General features: G+C 46.9%; 1 protein-coding gene across 2 annotated transcripts in view; it reads left to right on the plus strand.

Annotated features, from left to right (window-relative positions):
* The window catches only part of LOC119441326 (U2 small nuclear ribonucleoprotein auxiliary factor 35 kDa subunit-related protein 2-like), a 112,171-nt gene that overhangs the window by 25,154 nt on the left and 64,391 nt on the right, over positions 1 to 22,626 (plus strand). For both annotated transcript variants that reach the window (XM_049661164.1, XM_037705946.2), the window contains 2 exons: positions 9,391 to 9,426; positions 11,961 to 12,088. In XM_049661164.1, the coding sequence (XP_049517121.1) occupies positions 9,391 to 9,426; positions 11,961 to 12,088 (164 nt within the window). The remainder of the gene's footprint in view (positions 1 to 9,390; positions 9,427 to 11,960; positions 12,089 to 22,626) is intronic.

Consider the following 22,626-nt stretch of genomic DNA (forward strand, 5'->3'; position numbering starts at 1 on the left):
GAAAAATGTAATACAAAATAGGAATGCATGATGAGTGAAGCACCTAAATGACGCATAGAGGGTGACAAATACAAATTGAAGCACTGTTTCATAAGCACAATTTCGAAGCACTGGAAATGTAATGAGAAAGAGGAGTACATAGCACTGATAACATCAGCAGGCAATCTATTTCTCTCTTTCCGGAAAAAAAAAAAAACTTTTAAAGCCACTCTGCCAAGTTGTGTGTGGAAGGTCTGTAGCTTAAATAGCAGGTTCACTTGTGTTGAGAATCTTGCTAACAGCAAAAGAACTTGATTTTCTCGAAGTGTCAGCATGGATTACTTATGTTGGATAGGTTTTCAAACATTTCGGTTTTTCTGGTACTGCCCACTGGTATGCTTGACTTATTACGCTGTTGTGCATAAAGTATCAACAGGGTCGCAGTAGTGGCCGTCTCTGTGTGCCTTTTTGTGTCCAGTGAGTGCTTCTCTAGTCCTTATGGAATACGAACGTGCCCAAACTGCCACTCTGGTAAATAAGTGGCAGCACATAAGGTGATTTTTTTACTGCTAACAGTAATTTAGCAGATCACGGTTGTTTGTGAGTTGGTTTGTAATGCATGACGTGATTGAGCAGGACTTGATGAAGAAAAGATATCCAATCTGCGATCATACTGGTTCCAGCTGTGCTTTCAGTCTGGCCATTCTAGCCAGTATGCCATGGCTGCTTTGTGCTAGGTAACAGATAATACTCTCATTGGGTGCTGACAGACACCGTTTGACGGACTTGTCACATGCAGCGTGCACCAGTGCCCAGCTATACACTATCTTGATGCCATGCATACATTGTTGGCAGATGCGGCAGCATTTTCATTGCACTGTACATTCTTTCTTTGAGATTCGCATATTCGCGAAGCAAATGCACGAAAACTTGTGCCAGGGGCAGAGGTGAACTTGGTAAACACCACCTTGCGTCATGTCTTACTGGCTGATGGTGCTACACACGTCTGCTGCGGCATGCAAGCTGCAAGTTTCTACAGATTGGGGAAGAATTTTATTAGTCGAGATAAGTTAAATACAAGAGGAGCACTTGGATCCCTAATATAATGCTAGTGTGGATCCATACATAAACAACATTAAGAGATGCATATATACATAAAAAAAATGGCTATAAGACTTTTTTTCTTTGTCATGCAGGTAGGAGGCACCTTTTTTTTGTATTACATTTCAGTATAAAAATGTGGCTCTTGCGCGTTTAATCCTCATACTGTTATAACGGTGCAAAGGACACATGGGACAGGACAGGTCCTCAACTCCAACTTGCATTTATTTTGAACGATTGGCTATGAAGCTGGTCGGGATGGCATTGTGCATCAGGCACACACCATCACTGAAGAGATTGCACGATTCAATCAATTCACTTGCCTGCGGGTGCCTTGTCCAGTTGCATGTTTGGGCTGTAAGGTACCATGTTTATTTCCTTATGATGCAGTCACGATTATAAGGCGAGGGTGCAGTTGGTCGTTTCCCCCCAAAAACACAAGTATGCTCACTAACATAACGCGATACAGAATAGCCAACCAATTATTCACACTTGGCGGGGATTTTCTGAAATACTGACTTACTAACACAGCCAAAATGCAAAATGGCGACATAGAAGGGAAGGGAGCTTCCACACGCGGTGTGCAGGTTATATGCGAATTTTGCCTTTGGCTATGGTTTCACAGCATCATGGCGTGTTGCCGTAAAGACACACTATAAGGCAAATATGACACTGCCGTGAAGACACCCCTAAAGGCGAAATTTGCGTATGAGGTGGGGGGTGACTTTCAGGCTAAGGATTTTGGAAAAAAAACCTCACTTTATATAAGAATAAATACGGTACATCAAGCCTTGTTGTCAGCTGGTTTCAGTTCTTCAGGCGTCACTGTAGTTTCAGTGAGTTCCAGTGGTCAGGCACACTTATCAAGACCACGTAGGACTTGTCGGGGATGCCTAATTGCTATTTGCAACAATTAAGTCAAGGCATTCAAGGAGCTGCTGGAGTCTGGCAATTTATTTCTCCCCAGTGTCCCGTTGTGGAAAGGATTTCCTGAGTTTGCGTGGACATTGAGTTAAAGTAGTGGTTGTGATGCAGACATGAGATAACTGATAGGGCACTGGTCAGGCCCATCAGGATCTTTTTGGTACATCAATATTAGACTGGCTAACCAAGCATCAAGCGTTACAGAAAGACAGGGCTAGTATTATTTATGTATGTATTTATTAAACATACATTACAAGTTCTTCATAGGGAGCTTGCAAACAGGCGATGGTGGTGAAAAGCTTTTATTACTCTCAAAAGCGACAAGTGTATAGAGGTATGCATGAGCCGGTCCTTAACCTGTTAACTGCCACTACCGAAATTAACTGCCACTACTGACTTTAACCACCCAAGCGCACCCCCTGCTACTCCCGAGACAACTTGTGCAAAAAAAAATTGCATTCATGTCCCGCCATCTATGGAGAGGTCACCTAAACACATAGAACTTGTAAATTAAATTTTAGACAACAGATGGAGCGCACGTGTTTACACCCGCGTCGCTTTGTCTCAGCAGAGCGCAGCAGCCATGACGAGTCAGTGTGCCACGTGTGTCTGCACTTTAACGCACGAAGAAATTCAAGAACTTCTGATGAATATCTTAACATGTCCTGTGGAGTATCAAGGTGCATTACTAGCATGAAATTTCCACTGAACCAACATGAAAAAAGTACCCGGCAGAAGGTGAGGAGCAGTCAGAAAAAAAAACGGCATTGAAAGGGTTAAGGGTCCGGCCCTTACAAATACTAGGTGGGGCCCATAGTACGGGACCGGGACCCCAGTGGTGCCACTGCCCGGGCGCGTTCAACCAAATCTATTTGGGCCTGCAGGTCATAGCAGCCGAGCAGGGTCGCCTCCCAGTCCTCCCGAGTGGGGTTGGGGTGAGGGGGAATAGCGGGGTTAGATGGGCAGGCCCACACCATGTGGTAGATGTCCGAAGACTTCTCCGCACAGTGCGGACAACTGCCCGTGAATGAAGGATCAAAATGTTAGAGTGCTGCCGGACACAGCAGAGTGTTGGTATAGAGGCGGAGTAGAAGCCGCTCCTTCGTCTTAGATAGAGCTTTACTCGGGCAAGGGTAAAAGCTATGGCCAGATTGATAAAGAAGGACAATGTCTTTAAAAGGATACGTAGGATCGAATTCGAGATCCCAATCTAGGGGGTCAAGAAAGGAAGCCCAGAAAGAGGGCGCACGGGCGTCGGTGTCCTCATTCCCCTTGAGACCCATATGAGCAGGAGGCCATACTATGCTCCGGTGAGCGTGGTCCCCTGTATAAGTGCAATTTTGAAGTAATCGGTAGGCTAAGTATGGAGCCCAGCCTTGCTCGACATTCCGACAGGCCCCTCGCGAGTTGGAGATAATTGTGTTGGAATCAAAGTGGGTAGCAGCCAGTGCAATGGCGACCTCCTCTGCATGAGTTATGTTGCGGGCGCGAAATATAAGCCAGTAACTGTTTTGGGCTGGTGGACGACTGCGGCTGTGTACCATCCCCCGTGGTGGGGGCCCGATGTGTCCATGTAATAAGTGCCGGGCTTCAACCCATAATGGCAGCCCAGGGCTTCCGCCCGCGCTAGCCGCCGGCCATTAGGGTCCTCACGTGTCATGCTGTTAGGAAGAGGGCGCATCTTACTCGAAAGGAAGCCGTACTCACTCTTCCATAAGGGTGGTGTGTTGACGCCACTCTAGTGAAGCATGCTGTTAAGTTGCATTGCATGCTAGCTGTTGCAAACAAAAACAAGGGATGTTAGGAAGCATGCTGTTAATGAAGCTTTTTTGGCGAACTTTTGTAACAAATGTGCCAAGAATTGCCATAGCTACATCCTGGACAGCACAGTAATGTGATTCTTGTTGCTGTGATTACCAATAACGACTGAAAACGACTGTGTTGGTGTCTTCAGCAGAAGCCTGCTTGGCTGTATTCAATTGCTTACAGCTTGAGCTCTTATTTGAACGAATAAGGGTGGGTGTTTACATACCAATTTGTTGTAGGCTGATTAACTGTGTTAATCTGAGTGCAAACAAAAATGGGTACATATTTCAATACATGGTTATGCATCCTGGTGTGAGGAATAAAATCCTTTATAGTTGCCTCATCGGGAGTGTCGACAAAAAATAGTTCATTGCTTGGATAACTGGTATGCAGCTCTTTGGAGTATTTCAGAGTGCAGAAGTTGAGGATGAGAATTAAGCTTGGTTCATAACCTGCTCTTTCTGTCATCTCCTACAACTGTCCCAGAGGGCAATCGTGCAATCCAAGATTGTAGATGGATATTGTCTGCAAAAGTCTTTGAACATTAAACTTCATTCATAGTGTGTGGCTTCTGCTCTTACTTGTCTGCTACAGCTATCATATGTACAGTGTAGACTGCTTATAACGTAAGTCACCAGAGTCGCGAATATCCGCACTATAAGCGGTACCACACTATAACCACAACAACGATTTTATTGCGATAGCAATTATATCGACACTCCAGGTGCATTTCTGCCATCGCTGTCGCCTTGAGGTTCTGTATAAAGTCCAAGGGCGATAAAATCGTTGCCGTGCGTCATATGCTGTATGTGTGAGTGAAAGCGTGTGAGGGTGAGCCGGCGATCCCAGCTCAATCTCGTGCGTGCAAGGGAGGAAAGCGGGAAGGAAGTGCGTCGTCTTCCGTCGCGCACAAGGCTCCGGGGGGAAGGGGGGGGGGTGCGTTAAACTCTGGCTGGCTGTGCGTGCCTACCGGGGCCGCTGTATCTTGAAACCCATCTGCAACGCCGGCACAGTCCGCCGTGTGCTGTGTTTTCGCGGCTTCGCGTTGATGCGAGACACAGCACGAAGGTCAGTTCGCTCGCTGCTGCGGCCGTGCTTCCTTCCTCCAGCGTTTTGATAGTGAGTTTCAGTGGTCATCAAGTGAGATGTGTTCTTGTTTGCTCGTGCGTGCGCGTGACACCATCCTTGTTAATGCACAGAGAGCTGCACATGCGCAGAGAGCCGTGGCAGTGGACGCACTTTCGTGCATTCCCGTCATTGCATCCTTCTGCCCGCTCTGCGTGAGGAATGCTGGAATGCGTGGCCAGTTCGGCTTGGCACGGCAAGCGATAAATAGGAATGGAGCTATTCATGCGCCAGAAATGTTGGAACGCGTCTGACGGCGCCAGACATGCAGGTTGCATCGTGTCGTTGGGTATGGGCGCTGGTTGTTCGCCACCCTGATGTCACGGAGCACATTGTGCACGTGCGCGTTACACCGAAGTGTGTTTGTGGCTTGAGGGAAGTGTTTGCCGTCTCGGTTGACTGTCGAACTTCCAGGCAGCCGCACTGTAACCGGTATTTCGCCTCCAGCAACTGCACTATAAGCAATACATGTATACGTAGAGGGCTATGGGAAAATTAATGTGAGTCTGAAAAGACCATCCGGTCATGCATTATAAGCAGTTACGTTATAAGTGGTCTCTACTGTAAATTACATGATCATATTGTCACATTGTTGTGACGATGAAGTACCAGAAAGTGGCACAACTGCGACAGACGTAAACTAACTCTTTATTGGGCCAACTTGTGCCCAGCAAAACAAACAACATTCAAAGCACAACTATAGCAGCGAGCGCATCATTGAAATGTGATGTAGGGTGAAGCATTTTGGCCATTTACACTTGACTGATCATACATTCCAGCATAATCTCTGGTGCTCGTGTACGTTCCAGAATGTACACCACAATTAGACAAGATTATTTCACTGTAGAATGAGTGACACCGTTTGAGAAAGTTTCTATACATAGAGATGCGCCTTGTGCCGAGCGAAAACATTGCAACAGTGGTTAGCAGGTGAAAAATGGTCACTGGAAAAAGAGAAACAATGTGCACATACAGGGGATTTGGTTGGCATGGGGATTGAATACCACTTAGTTTGCAGACAATGTAACGAGGCAGGACAGGTGCACTTGGGCTTTCCCACAACAGGCTCTCAAGCTGAGCATGACGAGGCATTGTGGAAAAAAAAACTGTAGCAGACTTGTGCGACCCTGCAGAATCATAACTCAATTTCCAGCTAAGCTGTTTCTTTTGTACAGTTGCAATAAGAATTTCAGTTGCCTGTGGAATTTCAGTTGCCTGTGGCTAACAGTGGTTAGCAGGTGAAAAATGGTCACTGGAAAAAGAGAAACAATGTGCACATACAGGGGATTTGGTTGGCATGTGGATTGAATACCACTTAGTTTGCAGACAGTGTAACGAGGCAGGACAGGTGCACTTGGGCTTTCCCACGACAGGCTCTCAAGGTGAGCATGACGAGGCATTGTGGAAGAAAAACTGTAGCAGACTTGTGCGACCCTGCAGAATCATAACTCAATTTCCAGCTAAGCTGTTTCTTTTGTACAGTGGCAATAAGAATTTCAGTTGCCTGTAATAAATCACTCACTTTAAAATTGTGCCTTTATGTGACTGGGGGTCGATTGGAAACCTTGTCTGCATATAACACTTTCGAGCATTTCTTAAGGAATTTTACTACTGCAGTAATTCATCCATACACATTTTACTTCGCCAGAACATTGGCCACAGGTTACATGTATCCCCCTTCTTTTTCCACTAAATTTGACCTTGGTTGTGTTCACAGCTCTACCAGGGCAGCGGCGTAAATTCTGCATTGTTTGTAAAACACAGCTGCAGTGTTCTGGATCGCTTGCATACGTAATTTACTGCTAATGCCGTAATTAGTTTCCACATTTTGAACCTCACTTGCACATTACCTGCAACCTATGTCTAACTTAAAAAAAAAAACATAGACAAGGTGCCTTGTTTAGTTCACCAAGGCCACCAGGAAAACCTGTTACGAACCTTGTATATAATGCATAAGAAAAAAAAATAAGGGTTCAGTAATTTACTTGCAATGCTTCTAAATAGGCCAGGAATGCCAAAGTTTTGCCACACATACACTGCACTTAACATGACCCCCATTTCCACAAAATATAATCTTGGAGTAATGCAGAGTTATCTCGAAACATTTGCAAGCGTAGTTGAAAACAGCTGTATACACTTCCAAACACTTGATGCAGGATTTTTTTAGGGGAAAAAGGTGCAGAATCTACACGCATTTAACTTCACATAAAAATTTGCAGTGGCGTTTCCCACATTTTTGCTAAATTTGAGCTCGTTGGTGGTTGTCATTCTGCCAAGGCTACAAGCTAAATTATGCGCCACTCGTAAGACACACCCATAACACTCTGGAGCGCCTGATATGTAATTTATTGCAAAGGATGTAATCAACCAACATACTTCAACTTTTGCCTATCCGTCACCCATTACCTGGTCCTTACAGTCACTAACTGTAGAAAAGGTACCTTGTGTAAAGGAATAAAGTGGACCGTCACATTTGTTGACGTGCGGTGCGGTGAGGAAAGACTCGAAGACGATATTGGGACGGGGTGCACAGACAGACATATAATTCACACTACTCTTTTACACAGACACAAGTAAGACTCCCTAGAACATATTATCTGCTTGCGTATGAAGTCCTACGCGGCAGAATACAAAGTTTCAGTTCCTAGCCCTAGAACGCGCAAAGTCCGAGCATCGCGGTATACGGCCCCCCAGTGGTCACTCACGTGTGGTCGTAACCTTCCTTGACACACCAAATGCGTCGGAGGCGGCTTGGGTAGGCAGTGGCAGTGACGCGGCGACAGCCGCTTGGTTGGTGGCTCAGGATTCTGACGCCGGAACTGCGAACGCACCAGACTCCCGAGAGCACAGGAACTGCCAAATCTCAGGAAACGGCCAGGCACGGGACACGGGCAGGACCTCGGTTCGGTGGCTTGCGACCCGTCACGAGGCTGCCCAGCGATACACCCGGGTAGCCCTCTCGGGACTGCTTCCACGAAGCTTCCTCGGCCCTCGTTTGATCGGCCCTCGTGGCCGCAGCTGCCCGTTTGCTCGTGCCTTCTTCTTTTTCCTCTGCCACCAACCCTCGTGCTCTCTTATTTGCCGCGTCGCATATGTAGCTGCCATCATCGTCGTCTTTCACCACACCTTGTTTGTTTCGCTGAGGATAGGAGGGTGACAGCAGAAAAGGGGCAGGTGTACATGAGAAAAGGGGGCTTGTATGGTTGATATAAAAGCCGAAAAAGAATATTAAATTGAGCTTAAGAATCTAGGTTAGCTGGTGGCATAACGTGTTTTGTGCCTTTGTTAATGATACGAGAATTTCAGGTTTAAGTTAAAGCTTTTAACGATTCTAAGTTGCCACGTGCCGATTCCCAGGTTTGATCCCAGCTGCAGCCGCCGCATGTCGATTGGGGGCAGAATGCGAAAGCACTCGTGTACTTAGATTTAGGTGCACATCAAAGCACTCCAGGGTGTCTAAATTATTCTGGAGTCCCCCACTACACCATGCCCATAATCAGATTATGGTTTTGGCACGTAAAACTTCACTATTTAATGTTACCATGCTGATGAGAATTCCATTTGCTATGAAAGCCACAAGCATCGCTATATGCTATTGCTCTGCTCTTCCATTTAAGAACTGTGTTGATTTGTGAGTACATCTTCTGCGCAGCGTTTTGCCCATTGCAGTTTGTTTCAGCATTGTCATTTCGAGACTATATTCCAGCACTGGTACATCTAACACTGGCATGGGTTAATCTGATCACAAGACATCTGCTTCAAAAATGCATTCAGGCACTGTTAAAGCGGGCAGAGTAATAATTTTGCCACCCTGTATTTCAGCTATTGATGCTACCTGAAAAAACATCAACCTTTTGCATGCTTTTAGAGCCTTTATTCTGTTCCGGGAGCCACGTAACATTCTTTATTTTGCACAGCTTTTGTTAGTTTTAGTTGTTTGCTGCTCTTAAAACAGTTGCGAGGCTCACAACAGTTGTGAGTGTCCAGAGGAAAATGCATAGCTTGCACTGAGGGTAACACCAAATTGGCCACTGATGGCACAGACGAGGTGCGCCAATATACCCCACTTTGGGGGCTGCATGATCTCTATAGGGCTTTGAGATGCATCACCATGGGCAAAAGCTTGAAGAATGTGGAATGAGAAAGACATCAGGATGCATGTAAGAGGGTTATGGCAAAAAATGACGAAAGGCCACATTGAAAATGCTTTTTTTTTCTGGCATATTGCAGCTTGGGTAGGAGATGTTCGATTCATTGGTTGTCCCACTTTATTTCAGGCTGCAGTTGTAGTCTGAAAAAAAAGAAGATAAATCTGGCACCCATTGTGTCCGAACATTTAATTGCAGTTCTACTTGAACGGTGAGCTGGAGTGATAGCCAGCAACTTGACGATGCACCTGTCTGGCATAACAGCAAAACACTTGTGCAAGAATTAAAACATGTTCTCTGCTTTCAGGAGAGCCTGCAGCAAGTGCTGGCACAACTGCCCGTGGTGAGTTTTCATAGTTGTCACTGAAATCCTTATGAGCGATGAAAAAGCTTTTATTTTCTGCTATGCTTAGCAGATTTTGTTTGGACATCTGGAAACAGTAATAATACCATCCAAAAGTCCAGCCTGTCCAGTCCCTTAGCAGGTCTGTGTTAGTTTGTGATGCCATAGAGTAAATAAACATCTTCGTTCTTTTTTTTTCATTGGCAACAAGAGTGTGTTTGCTCATTCTAAAACACTGTTTTGAGCTGACAAACGTAATTTTGCTTAAGAATGTCTGGCAGAACCCATCTCGTGATGAATGTCGACGTTAGTGCAATTAGCATTGAAGCAATGTAGTTGCAAACCACATTGCCAATGGTGAAACGTGTACAGCTGGCCTTCTTTCATGCGCTTCCCACTGCATGTATTGCGCTATCTACCGGCACCACCACGAAGTCCGTGCACCACTTTTGCAGGGGCGCGATGGCAAGTAAATTTTTTTTATCTTCTTGAGACTTCTGTTTCACAACTGCCAGTTTTCTTCAGGAGGTTGTCCGTACCAGAGGATAGGAGGCACTTGTGGTACCCCGCATCAATGAGGCCTGTATATGAAAGCTAGTTTCACACACGTAGTCGCATGACTAAGGGAGTTAACAAAAATTTATCGTATAACTGTTCTTTTTACAAGCTTTGAAGAGTGTGCTTAACTATAGGGAAGTAATGGTAGCCTTGGGGTTAGTAGGCCCAGCTCACACGTTGAAGAGTACAATGCCAAATCCAAGAACCTGATGAAGCCATTCTGTTGCACTCGTGCCTCACAACTAAAGGCTTGAGGCTTCGAGAAAACACGCCCAATACATTACAGACATCAGAAGGTCAGTCCCGGTTGTCGCAGTTTAAAAAGCACTAAATAATCGTCAACATACCCGAAAACAGGTCAAACAGGCACTCTCTCTAATTGTTCAAGCATCTTTCTATCTTGTCAGGCCAAATATAAATAAATGATGTAATTTAATTTAATAACAAATAAATAATTATTTCTATTTTTGACGCTGTTCATTCTTTGTTCACCAGACTGATACAGTTGACTTCCGTTAATGAGACCAAGATGGGAGCAACGAAATTGATTCAATTATCTGAATGTAACAAGATGGAGAAGAGAAAAACAATGTTAAAACACTGCTGATTCATCTAGTAGTATTTTCCTGGCACTAACAAGCCCCCGAATCAAATGCACGCCCACTTTACATGGGTCCAAAGTAGAAAACTAATGTTGAATTCCAATGGCGGAGTCGGAGCAAGTTTTTCTGCTCGTTTCGGAGCAAGTTTGTTCCAATGACAGAGTGAGGGCGGGAGTTAAATGTTCCAATGAGAGAGTCGGAGTGGATTTACAGCGGGAGTGACTCCGTGGAGCAGGAAAAGATGCTCCGCCAAAATCGGCGGAGTGGACCGGAACTCTGCGTGACGCATTTCCTTTACGACGTTTGTCTGCTGGGGGGCGCAGCTGGTCGCGACTTGCGATGGTAATGGCGGACGACATGAACGGCTCGGCTAGTTTGGCAGAGCGTGTGGCATTGCTTCTGCTACTCGATAGCGACAGCTCCGAGTCGGAGATTGCAAGTTCCGACACGATCGATTTCTCGGATACTGCCAGCGACGCTGAAACTGCCGCTTATGAGCGGGAATTCGACAGGATGTTCCGCATTCCCGCGAAGAGGCCCGAAGTAGTGAGCTTCATCGAGGACGTCCTTCAAGTTGCGGAGACACCTACCATGTTTGTCCGCATCCTGTGTACTCACCATAGCAAACAAAAGCTGTTGCACGCTTAAATGGCAAGATATCCATTTTGCAGTTTTAAGCAGTGGGTGAACGGTGCTGAAAAGACAAGTGACCGGTGCGGCGGTGCTGGGAGCAAACAGCGGAAGGGAATGACAACACCCAAGGTACCCTGGGTAACTTGGCGCCCGAAGGATAGAACTTCCACTTCTGCCTTGCTCCGGCGACGCAGGTTGTGTTCCACTCGCGGATTTGGAGGCGTTGCTCTACGCCAGAGTCGAGTGCTCGCTCGCGGAGTCCGTCGGCTGCTCCGGCTCCGCCATTGGAATTCAACATAACATAGAAATGACATTCCAGCTCCTAAATAAAGTAAAAATCTAACACGCACCCAATTTCTTTGCAAGAAAAATGGGCAAGGCAAGTAGCAGCTGATTTCCTAAAATTCATTTTGCCGCGCAGTTTTTATTAGTCAACATTGCCTCAATACAGCCATGTTTATGTGGCAAAGCATATGAACACCGCAAATGCGGTTTCCGGTTCAATTTTTTTTTGCTACAAAAAAAAAATAAAAAAAAATAAAGGCGCGCATTAGAATGGTCCGGATACATCGGTTTGTCAGCAAAAACTCAGTTGTTAGTTCAGCGCTCTTGGCATCTGTTTCAAGCGTTGTCGTCTTCCCTGTGCCTTAGTGGTGCTCAAGAGGTTATGTGGCACAAAACTCCCAAAGGCGCCTATTGCTGCGAGTATCTACACTGGACTGCTTACTTTATGCTCGGCAGGCATCCCCTTCTCTGCCACTGACACCTCGGGAGGAAAGCTGGCATAACCCACCGGCTCCCAGCATGTATGCACCGGCCGAGCCATGCCCCTTTTACCTCAAGACGGGCGCCTGCCGCTTCGGTGACTGGCAAGTATCCCTTTCATTTCGCTGGGGCCTGAACGACCACTGCAGTCAGGTGACCGAGCGCCGAACTGGGGCAGTTGCAGACGGCTTGGGATGGCAGCAGGGCTGGGCAAAAATATTTTGCAAATGTGTCGCCGTGCTGCTCTGATATTGCTTGTGAGCGTCTTAGTGTGATTAGATCTATTTTGTTACAGTCGGGGGATATTGAAACGAACCCTGGTCCTGATACTGATGTTGTGCTTGCCGAACTGAAAAAACTATCTGCTGGCCAAACCACAATAATAGCCGACATGCAGGGCCTTAAAAGCCAATGCACAGCTACAAGTGCTGCACTCGCCAACTTAAGCAAGAGGTTAGCGGATCTAGAGGGCCATTCTCAGAAACTACTACCAATGCAAATCGAGATACAGACTATACGGGCGGATACCGAGCAAACAGCAAGGCTTGTTCACACTCTGAATGCCCGCGTTGACGATGCAGAGAATCGCTCAAGGCGAAACAATATTGTGTTTTACGGCCTTCCTGACACAGCAGCATCAGAAACGTTTGCCGTGTCTGAAGAAGAACTGTAACATCTATGCTCAACCCACCTGAACGTGCCACTTGAACCTCAAGATATAGAGCGAGCGCATTGTGTTGGTCGCTATTCTGTTAATCGCCCGCGCCCACTAATTGTTAGGTTTAATCATTATAAGCAAAAGGAAATGGTGCTCTCAAATGGGCGCATACTTATGGGCACTGACCTCAGCATGGGTGAAGATTTTTCCCCAGCGGTTAGGAACGGCTGCAAGCAACCTGTTTCCTTTGCGAAAGCCAAATCTGTGCCATTTTCTTTGCCCTTTAAAACTCTTCTCATTGGTTCGAAGCGCTACGTGTTCGATGACGCATCACAAACAGTGAAAGAAATATAGTGTAGACCGCTTATAACGTAAGTCGCCGGAGTCTTGAATATCTGCACTACAGTATAGACCACTTATAACGTAACCGCTTATAGTGCAGGACCGGATATAGTGCGGTCTTTTCAGACTCCCGTTAATTTCCCCATAGCACTCCATGTATACGTATCACTTATAGTGCAGTTGCGGGAAACGAAATACCGGTTACAGTGTGGCTTCGTGGGAGTACGGAAGTCAGCAGAGAGGGCGAACGCTCCCCTCAAACGGGTGCCCCAGGAGTGCTCCTGGAAGAAAGAGAGATGAAGTGGAGGAGAAGGGCACGTGGTGCGAACGAACAGCCAGTGAGGCTGAAACCAGAATCTTGAGTGCGAGTCGTGAAATCGCGGCGCGAAACTGCCAACGCCGGCCAATGCTCGCTTCACGATAACAGCAGTAAACGAAACTTCAGGGAGCGGGCAGCGCCGGCGCAGCACGGCGAAGGGCGCACGTGGAGACCGTGGAATGTGAGGTAGGAGGGCGGCAGGAAAGCTGATTTCGCCTCGGCAACTCCGCCACTTCGGTGGCTCCCCTCGCCCTCCCTCGTAGCTCCTTAACTTTCGACTGTCACCGTGCGCGCCCGCTGCCGTGCAGGCGCCGCCGCTCCAGCCTGCCCGGCGCCAGCTCCTCGAAGTTTCGTTTTCTGCCGTTATCGGGAAGCGGGCGTTTGCCGGTGTGGGCAGTTTCGTTGGCCAGCCTGGGACAGCGCCGCTGCTTCCCTCTGCGCCGTAGCTGCAGCGTGCAAGGTCAACACGTGACTAGTAAGTAGAGGAAGCATAAAGGAGAAAGAAGGGTTCACTGCTATTTTCTACGCGAGGCTACGGTAGCATGGCTGAGACGTCAGCACGTACACGCATGTTCCGGCGCAACGCAGAATCGGCAACCTTGCAATTTGAGAGAGGGTGAAATTTCCGCCGCATTTTTTTTTGTTCGTGTGCTACATTGAGGGGTCTCTCCTAAGCTTTTACTCTATAACGGTGCCAGAGCAATGCCGGTCGGAGATGCCACCGCGTGATTTGGTTCGAATGAACAAGATTCGACTGTAAATTGAATGTAAAAGTTCTAGTCACATTCCTCGACTGTCGCATACGCGTGGCGGCTCGGTGCACATGTTTTGCATATGTGCGGGCCTTGAAAATTGTTGCTTTGGTTATAGTGCGGTACCGCTTATAGTGCGGATATTTGTGACTCCGGCGATTTACGTTATAAGCGGTCTACACTGTATAAGCGGTACCGCGCTATAACGAAAACAGCGATTTTCAAGCCCTGCACGTATGCAAAACATGTAGACCAAGCAGCCGTGCGTATCCGAGAATCGAAGCATGCGACTGGGTGTTTTGCATCCGTTTAAACTTACGAACGTTGAAAGGTTAATGTTCAAGTACACACGATCTTTGCATAAAGCAGACAAAGTAATAATTTTAAAAAATGTCTCAGTTTCGCCCGAAAGGCGAAGCATCAATTTCGATAGCAAATTGGTAGAGAGCTATAAGGAGTAGGGATAATAGTTTTATCAGCTGCATAAACTTGACACATTCGCTTACTAACTGAATTAACAAGTGTGGTGTCAACGCGCAGAAGAAAACATGAATAGACTCTATGACCGCAGACAACCACTGTCAAAATGCGGGCGTGGGGAAACGCGGCCACCGCAGCGAGAGGAGGTGCGTGCGGTCTATCGCTCTATCGCTTCAACGGAAACTGAGCGGCGTAAGCACAACAAAGGTCAGAGCTGTGTAGAGATGGCTTTCAAGATACGGTGCACGCGACGACACTGACAGCCGGCACAGGCGCGAGTGCATTTGTTGGCAGAGTAGAAGCCAACCCCCCCCCCCCCTCCCTCCCTCCCGTGCTGCCTTTCCACTTTGCTCCTTTCGCGTGGGAGATTGCCTCGCCAGCTCCCCTTGCACCCGGTTGCAAGATACACATTTGGTGCTGCAGCGAAGTGTCGCCCCCCCCCCCCCCCTCCCTCCCTCCCTTCCATACCCCTACGGCCTTTCGCGCGATAAAAGTCGCGTTTGCCCTCCGCTGCGCGTTCGCTCTCCGTGAAGGCCCCCCGCGGGCGTGAAGGTCCCCCGCACGCTTTCACTCGCACATACGGCACGCGGTGACGATTTTATCGACCTTGGACTCATGCTCCACGTCTCATGCTCCTCCTCCGCATCGCCCTCAATCTCCTCTCGCATCGGTGGACGCACCTCGTTGAGAAGCGTGCTCGCTACCGCCCTTGTCGGCGAGATTTTCCCGCGGAAGTCGCATTATAACCGGTATTTCATCTCATGCGGCTGCACTGTAAGCTGTATGCGTATACATGGAGTCCCATGGGAAAATTAACGGAGGCTGAAAAGACCGTACTATATCCGGTCCTGCACTATATGCGGTTACGTTATGAGTGGTCTATACGGTATAACCAAAACAACGATTTTCAAGCCCTGCACGTATGCAAAACATGTAGACCAAGCATGTAGACACTCTTTGTACTATCGCGATGTAGCCGGTGCTCTTCAAGCTCGACAGCTTTGCACGGAGTCAAAACGAAACAACTGTTTGCCGCAACCGCTGCGGAAAAAAACCGTGACCGCTATCAACGCGATTATGAACGGCGACTTTACGGTGCTGAAGACACGCGCGCGACGCTCGCACCGAGTCTGGACGAATTAACTACCATTCGTTTTAACACCTGCAGTCGAAACAGCGGTCGCCATCTATGCGATCATCGATGGTGACTACGCAGTTTTTTTAGGCGCATGGCCGATGTGTGTACCGAGTAAAAACGAAACTACTGTTCGCCGCAACCGCCGCTGAGAAAACCGCGGCCGCTATCGACGCGATCGTGGATGACGACTGCGCAGTTACGAAAGCCCGCGGCCAACGCGGTGTTATCATCATCATCATCATCAGCCTGTATTTTATGTCCACTGCAGGACAAAGGCCTCTCCCTGCGATCTCCAATTACCCCTCTCTTGCGCTAGCTGATTCCAACTTGCGCCTGCAAATTTCCTAACTTCATCACCCGACCTGGTGTTCTGCCGTCCTCGACTGCGCTTCCCTTCTCTTGGTATCCATTCTGTAACTCTAATGGTCCACCGGTTATCCATCCTACGCATTACATGGCCTGCCCAGCTCCATTTCTTCTGCTTAATGTCAACTAGAATATCGGCTATCCCTGTTTGTTCTCTGATCCACACCGCTCTCTTCCTGTCTCTTAACGTTAGTCCTAAGATTTTTCGTTCCATCGCTCTTTGTGTGGTCCTTAACGTGTTCTCGAGCGTCTCTGTTAACCTCCAAGTTTCTGCCCCATATGTTAGCACCGGTAGAATGCAATGATTGTACACTTTTCTTTTCAACGACAGTGGTAAGCTCCCTGTCAGGATTTGGCAATGCCTGCCGTATGCACTCCAACCCAATTTTATTCTTTGTAAATTTCTTTCTCGCATCAGGGTCCCCTGTGAGTAATTGACCTAGATAAACGTACTCCTTTACAGATTCTAGAGGCTGACTGGCAATCCTGAATTCTTGTTTCCTTGCCAGGCTATTGAACATTATCTTTGTCTTCTGCATATTCATCTTCAACCCCACTCTTATACTATCTCGATTAAGGTCCTCAATCATTTGCTGTAATTCGTCTGCATTGTTGCTGAATAGGACAATGTCATCTGCAAACCGAAGATTGCTGAGATATTCGCCGTTGATCTTCACTCCTAAGCCTTCCCAGTCTAAGAGCTTGAATACTTCTTCTAAGCATGCAGTGAATAGCATTGGAGAGATTGTGTCTCCTTGCCTGACCCCTTTCTTGATAGGTAACTTTCTACTTTTCTTGTGGAGAACCAAGGTAGCTGTGGAATCCTTGTATATGTTTGCTAAGATATTCACGTATACTTCCTGTACTCCTTGATTACGCAATGCCTCTATGACTTCTGGTATCTCTACTGAATCAAATGCCTTTTTATAATCTATGAAGGCCATATACAGAGGTTGATTGTACGCGGTGTTATGCGCGGCGGTAAATGCAAGAATACAGGCTTTAAAGACACAAATAAGCTCGAAGCGTTCCGGTGTTGCTGTCATTCACGTATAATTTCAGCTGATGGCTGTGGCGATGCAGACTCCGCCGCTTCGTTTGAGTTGGACGCTAGCGCTGTTCTTACTCTTTTGCGTCGCACATTTGCGGCGCTCCTCGCTCACCGAGCTCCGAAAGTAGTCAAAATTAACCGATGTGCGGCCAAATAAGTCCGAATAAACGAGAGTTTGATCGCATTGAATAATGCATACGCCAGCCGGGAGCACGCACCTTGTTGAGAAGCGTGCTCGCTGCCGCCCTTGTCGGCAAGATTTACAGATATTGCAAGCGAGAGCTACAGATATTGCTGTGTCTCATGTTATCCAAATCATTCCTATGATCAACTGCTGACAAAATTTCGTGGTAGCAGCCAGCTGCCATTAGCTGCCGTAGAATAATCTGGCAAATACTAGTTTTTTTTTTTGCTGGTGTGAAGGCAGATGTGCGACAGCGGCTAGCAGAATAAAGACAATGAAAAGCTATTCTCTTGTTTAGTGCCCCCTCTTGTGGCTTCGAATGCCATTACGAAATGCCCGTGCAGGTAGTTATTGATGTCAGCACTCAAGAAGTGTAAGCTAAATACTCAAAATGTGAAGCAATGTACATACATTGCTGTTGCAGATGATATGTTTCTATGCTGTGCAAAATGTCCATAGACCTATTGGCTGTAGCAGGAATTCATTTCACGACATGTGCTCAGAACATCTCTCGAAAGTGGTTCTAAGCAAAACGTTTCTAGGAAAAGGGTATATGCTATGAGCTCTGACTTGACTTTCATTGCACAGTTGCGACATATCATCTAGTGAGTATAATTAAGAAGTTGTTTACTCATTCGTAATACTATTACTGCACAGCATCCCATTTTTTAAATTGTGCTTGGTTATCTTAGAAATTGAGTTAGCATCAAAGTCTCATATCTTATAATTAATGTTACCTGCTGTCAATTGCTTGCCTCAGTGAGTCTTGCTGTGTTCAGGGTGTTCGCAAAAGTGTGTCTTGTATCTTAAGGTAGTGATACTTCGTATGATGTATTGAAAATATGGATACTGATATAGGTCTTGCCAAATGTATCATGATACAGATACAAGATACCCAAGGAGTATATTAAGATAATATCTAAGATATGTATATCTTCAATACTGGCCAGCCCTGTATGACAGTCATTGGGTGGGTGATGCTAGAACAGGGCCAATTGGATGAGGACATGACAACAGGCTGCTCTTGAGGGGCCCTGAAATACATTTTTTTAAAAACTGTGGCATCGTATTGAAGGGAATTTCCTCACTAATCTTTTCCAACAAAATGTCCTTGAGTGCACCTTCAGTAAACGTCACAACTGTATTATGTGACAGACAGTGAAGCCAGAGTAAGCATAGGGAAAATAGATTGCTATGTCTAATTGAAACGAGGAAATGATAAGCTGAAGGAAAATGAAAGTGGACGAAAAGATGACTTGCCGCAAGTGGTAGCGGAGCCCTTATCTTTTGCATTACCTGTGCGATGCTTTGCCACTTGAGCTTCCACAGTGCTGTCCTCCTGTCTGCTTTCTTGGGTACTTGCGATAAGCCAGTGCCACTCATGGCTAAGGTGAGAGGTACAGGACAGTCTTTTAACTGCAACCATCACCTAGTTAGTGAGCTTAGGAGCAGGCAACTGGTCAATGAACCCTCGGATGCTACCTCATGGCATTTACATTTTAGTTTAATTTCTCTAAGATGTGCACTTGGGCGAGCTGGTAATGCATTACTACTACCAGTGCGTAATGGAGACAACACACGTAGAAAGACGAGGACAGGCGCTGACTTCCGACTACCTTTATTGATAATCAAATTCATATTTATATGCATGGGCTGACATCATGGACTAAAAAGCAGGGACAAGGCTATCTTTCACGTGTGTGGGGCAGCCCGTTCATTCATCCAGATCCAACTCGGGCGCTGTGTAGTCTACTCTCCCGTTTCCAAGAGCATGCCATACCAACTAGCCCAACGTTGCTCACTGCTGAAGGTTTATTTGCCAGTTGCCTTCTCCCAAGGCCACATATCATGTGACGCCTTGTGGCAGAAAGGATTTCCTAAATCTGCCTTCAAGGCCGTGAGTGGTGGTGCTGGCTAACACTCCCAGGGTTAACTCTAGTACACATACATAAATATAAGGGGTGTACGATTATTCAAAGTTTCAAATACAAATAAAATAGTTCTCTTCTCGTTATTCGATTCATATTCATTTGAACAGTTCACTGTTCAAAGTTGGCGAATATTCATTGAATGAGAGCAGCATTCCGGGCAAGTTGGTATTCTACTATTACTCAAGTATTATTGCGCAATAAAAAGACGTGGACGGGAGAGAAGAACACACACACACAAGCGCAAACTTTCAATTAAATTTATTGTGCCACTGAATTGGTTTATATGTGTGAAGCAGTATAGACTGTGCATGCGCTTGCACGAACTAAAAAGGATTGCGTATTCGTGTAACCTAGTTACGAGTCAAGTGATGCCGCCTCCAAGAAACTTAGTTCTTTTTCTGTGAGAGCCAGTGGAGGGAAACTAACACACTTATCACCCAATTTTGCGATCATCTGCGCTTCAGTTATTTCACGGATGAGCTGCGTCCTGCCACGGGACACAATCGTGCAATCGTCCTTGATAGGTTTGCAGCCATGATCGCGACAATGAATCGTCAAAAACTCACCGGTGCCATTTTTTACGTTATTGCGGTGTTCGCCTAGCCGATCATTGAGGCAGTGCCCAGTTTGGCCGATATATTGCTTCCCACATGAAAGCGGGAGGTTGTACATCACACGGTGAACACACTCGACGAACTTTTTGCGGTGATGCTTAGTGCACTTATCGGACAGGACGGCATTTGGATCCGTCAACTTCCAAAGCTTGCCGAGCTTGTTGGGAGCAGAAACGACAACTCTTACATTTGCCCTTTGGGCCATCTTTTTCAAGTTATGGGATATCCTGCGCATGTATGGTACAGTGTAGACTGCTTATAATGTAAGTCGCCGCGTCACGAATATCTGCACTATAAGTGGCATCACACTATAACCAAAACAACGATTTTCAAGCCCTGCACGTATGCAAAACATGTAGACCAAGCATGCAGACATGCTTTGTACTATCGCGCACACATCGCGATTACATTTTCGCCAGTAAGTGGGGGAAAACATAATCGCGATGTAGCCGGTGCTCTTCAAGCTCGACAGCTTTGCACCGAGTCAAATCAAAACAACTGTTTGCTGCAACCACTGCGGAAAAAACCATGACCGCTATCGACGCGATTATGAACGGCGACTTTGCGGTGCTGAAGGCACGTGCCCAACACACGCACCGAGTCTGGACAAATTAACTACCATTCGCTGCAACAACTGCAGTCGAAACCATGGTCGCTATCTATGCGATCATCGATGGCAACTACGCAGTTTTTTAGGCACGTGACCTATGCGCGTACCGATTAAAAACAAAACTACTGTTCGCCGCAACTGCTGCGAAGAAAACCATGGCCGCTATCGACGCGATCGTGGATGACGACTGCGCAGTTACGAAAGCCCGCGGCCAACGCGATGTTATGCGCGGCCGTAAATGCAAGAATACAGGCTTTAAAGACACAAATAGGCTCGAAGTGTTCCAGCGTTGCTGTCATCCATGAACGATTTCAACTGATGGCTGTGGTGATGCGGACTCCGCCGCTTCGTTTGGGTTGGACGCTAGCGCCGTTCTTGAAGTTGAAGTTTATTTCTTTGTTACAGAAAGAGGAACAAGTTCTAAAGGCCATGTGGCCTGACAGAGGCTCTTTTGCATCGCACATTTGCAGCACTCCTCGCTCACCGAGCTTGGAAAGTAGTCCGAATTAATGAGAGTTTGATTGCATTGAATAATGCATACGCCGGCCGGGAGTACGCACCTTGTTGAGAAGTGTGCTCACTGCCGCCCTTGTCAGCGAGATTTTCCCGCAGAAGCCGCATTATAACCGATATTTTGTCTCACGCGGCTGCACTCTAAGCGGTATGCGTATACATGAAGTTCTATGGGAGGGTAAACGGGAGTTAGAAAAGGCCGCGTTGTAGCCAGTTCTGCACTATAAACGGTTGTGTTATAAGTGGTCTATACTGTACAACACCTACTTTGGGGCGTTTGCTAGGAGGGACATCAGCAACCGGCTTCTGCGTGCTGGGTCGCGCTTCTCTTAAAATGCGTTCCACGATAGACACCTGCACCAGCTTAGGATACCCAGTCAAGGACAAACGTCGAGCTTGCTTTTCAAAACTTGCATCCCCTACATGGCAGCAAGACTTGCTAAAGGGATTCTTGAAGCACAAACTGATAATGGCCCGTTTAACAAGCTTAGAATGTGGCCCGTTTAACAAGCTTAGAAGTGGCTTGTTGGTTCATGGCTCATATGACCAACACGTGTGGCTATCCTGAAAGCTCAGGCGAAGATCAAGAAAGCGAATAGCCCTCTCCACCGGCAACTCATGAGTTGCTGGGGGAAAGAAGAAAGAAGGCGGTTTTGCTGTAGTCCCTGCTGAGGATTTTAACGCCAAGGCTCTAGAAGCCATCAGTGCCACGTTTAACTGTCACAGGGAGGCGTCGCTGGATAGCGTAAAGGCGGATTACATGAAACGCGAGCTATGCGGGGATATGGAGCTATCCCCACAACTCTAACACTATACGACGCTACGACGCCATTGTGACGCTCGCTGTTCATTTCCGATGCCTCGCGCTTGTGCGAAACGACACGCGTCCACGCATCCGGTACCTGGAGTGACATTCCAAGGATGAGTGCTTCGACGAAAACGGAAAACGGGTGCGCGTTACAATCGAGGGCACGTTAGAATCGAGTAAATACGGTAAGCGTTTCTTTTTCGAATTTTCGTGCTGCACTTGCATATAACGAAATCCTCTTTATAACGAAGTTTTTCGGGAATTTGTCAATTTCGTTATATCCAGGTTTAACTGTATGTACACCTTACAAGGTGTTGCAAGAACACTGGTTTCATCTGTCAGCCATGCAGCTTAGTGGATGCTTCTGTAACAAACAGTGCTTATCAATGACATCCACCCTAACATTTTGCAATCAGTACAAGGTATATACTATTTGCCGTCTTGATGCAAGAAATGAACAATTGGCAGTTGGTGCCCTTCCTGCAAGGTGATGTTGCAAGGTGATGGTCCGAGGAGATGTGCTACCCCCCCCCCCCCCCCTCCTTCCCCCAAACACACACAAACACACACGGCTGCAGAGGCTCTCTCCTCTTCAAGGTGACACTCCTTCCCTACTGTCTCTATTATCAGAGCCGAGGGGCCACTTCACATTTACATTGCAACCCCCACATCCTTTGCCTTTGGTCACCCTTATTTTCTTACGGTGAAGTGCATTTCTGGAGGCAGTTGTGTGTGCTCTGCATTTATTTTTTTGTTTATTCAGACATCAAGAAAAAAACATACGGTGGTCAGGGATGCTGGCGGAAAGGCTATCATATGTCTTCCAAAGCACCAGTTCCCCTTATCTCTCTCCCCCTCTCCGCTTTTGCACAACAC

Source organism: Dermacentor silvarum, chromosome 2 (genome assembly GCF_013339745.2).
Source record: "Dermacentor silvarum isolate Dsil-2018 chromosome 2, BIME_Dsil_1.4, whole genome shotgun sequence".
NCBI lineage: Eukaryota > Metazoa > Arthropoda > Arachnida > Ixodida > Ixodidae > Dermacentor > Dermacentor silvarum.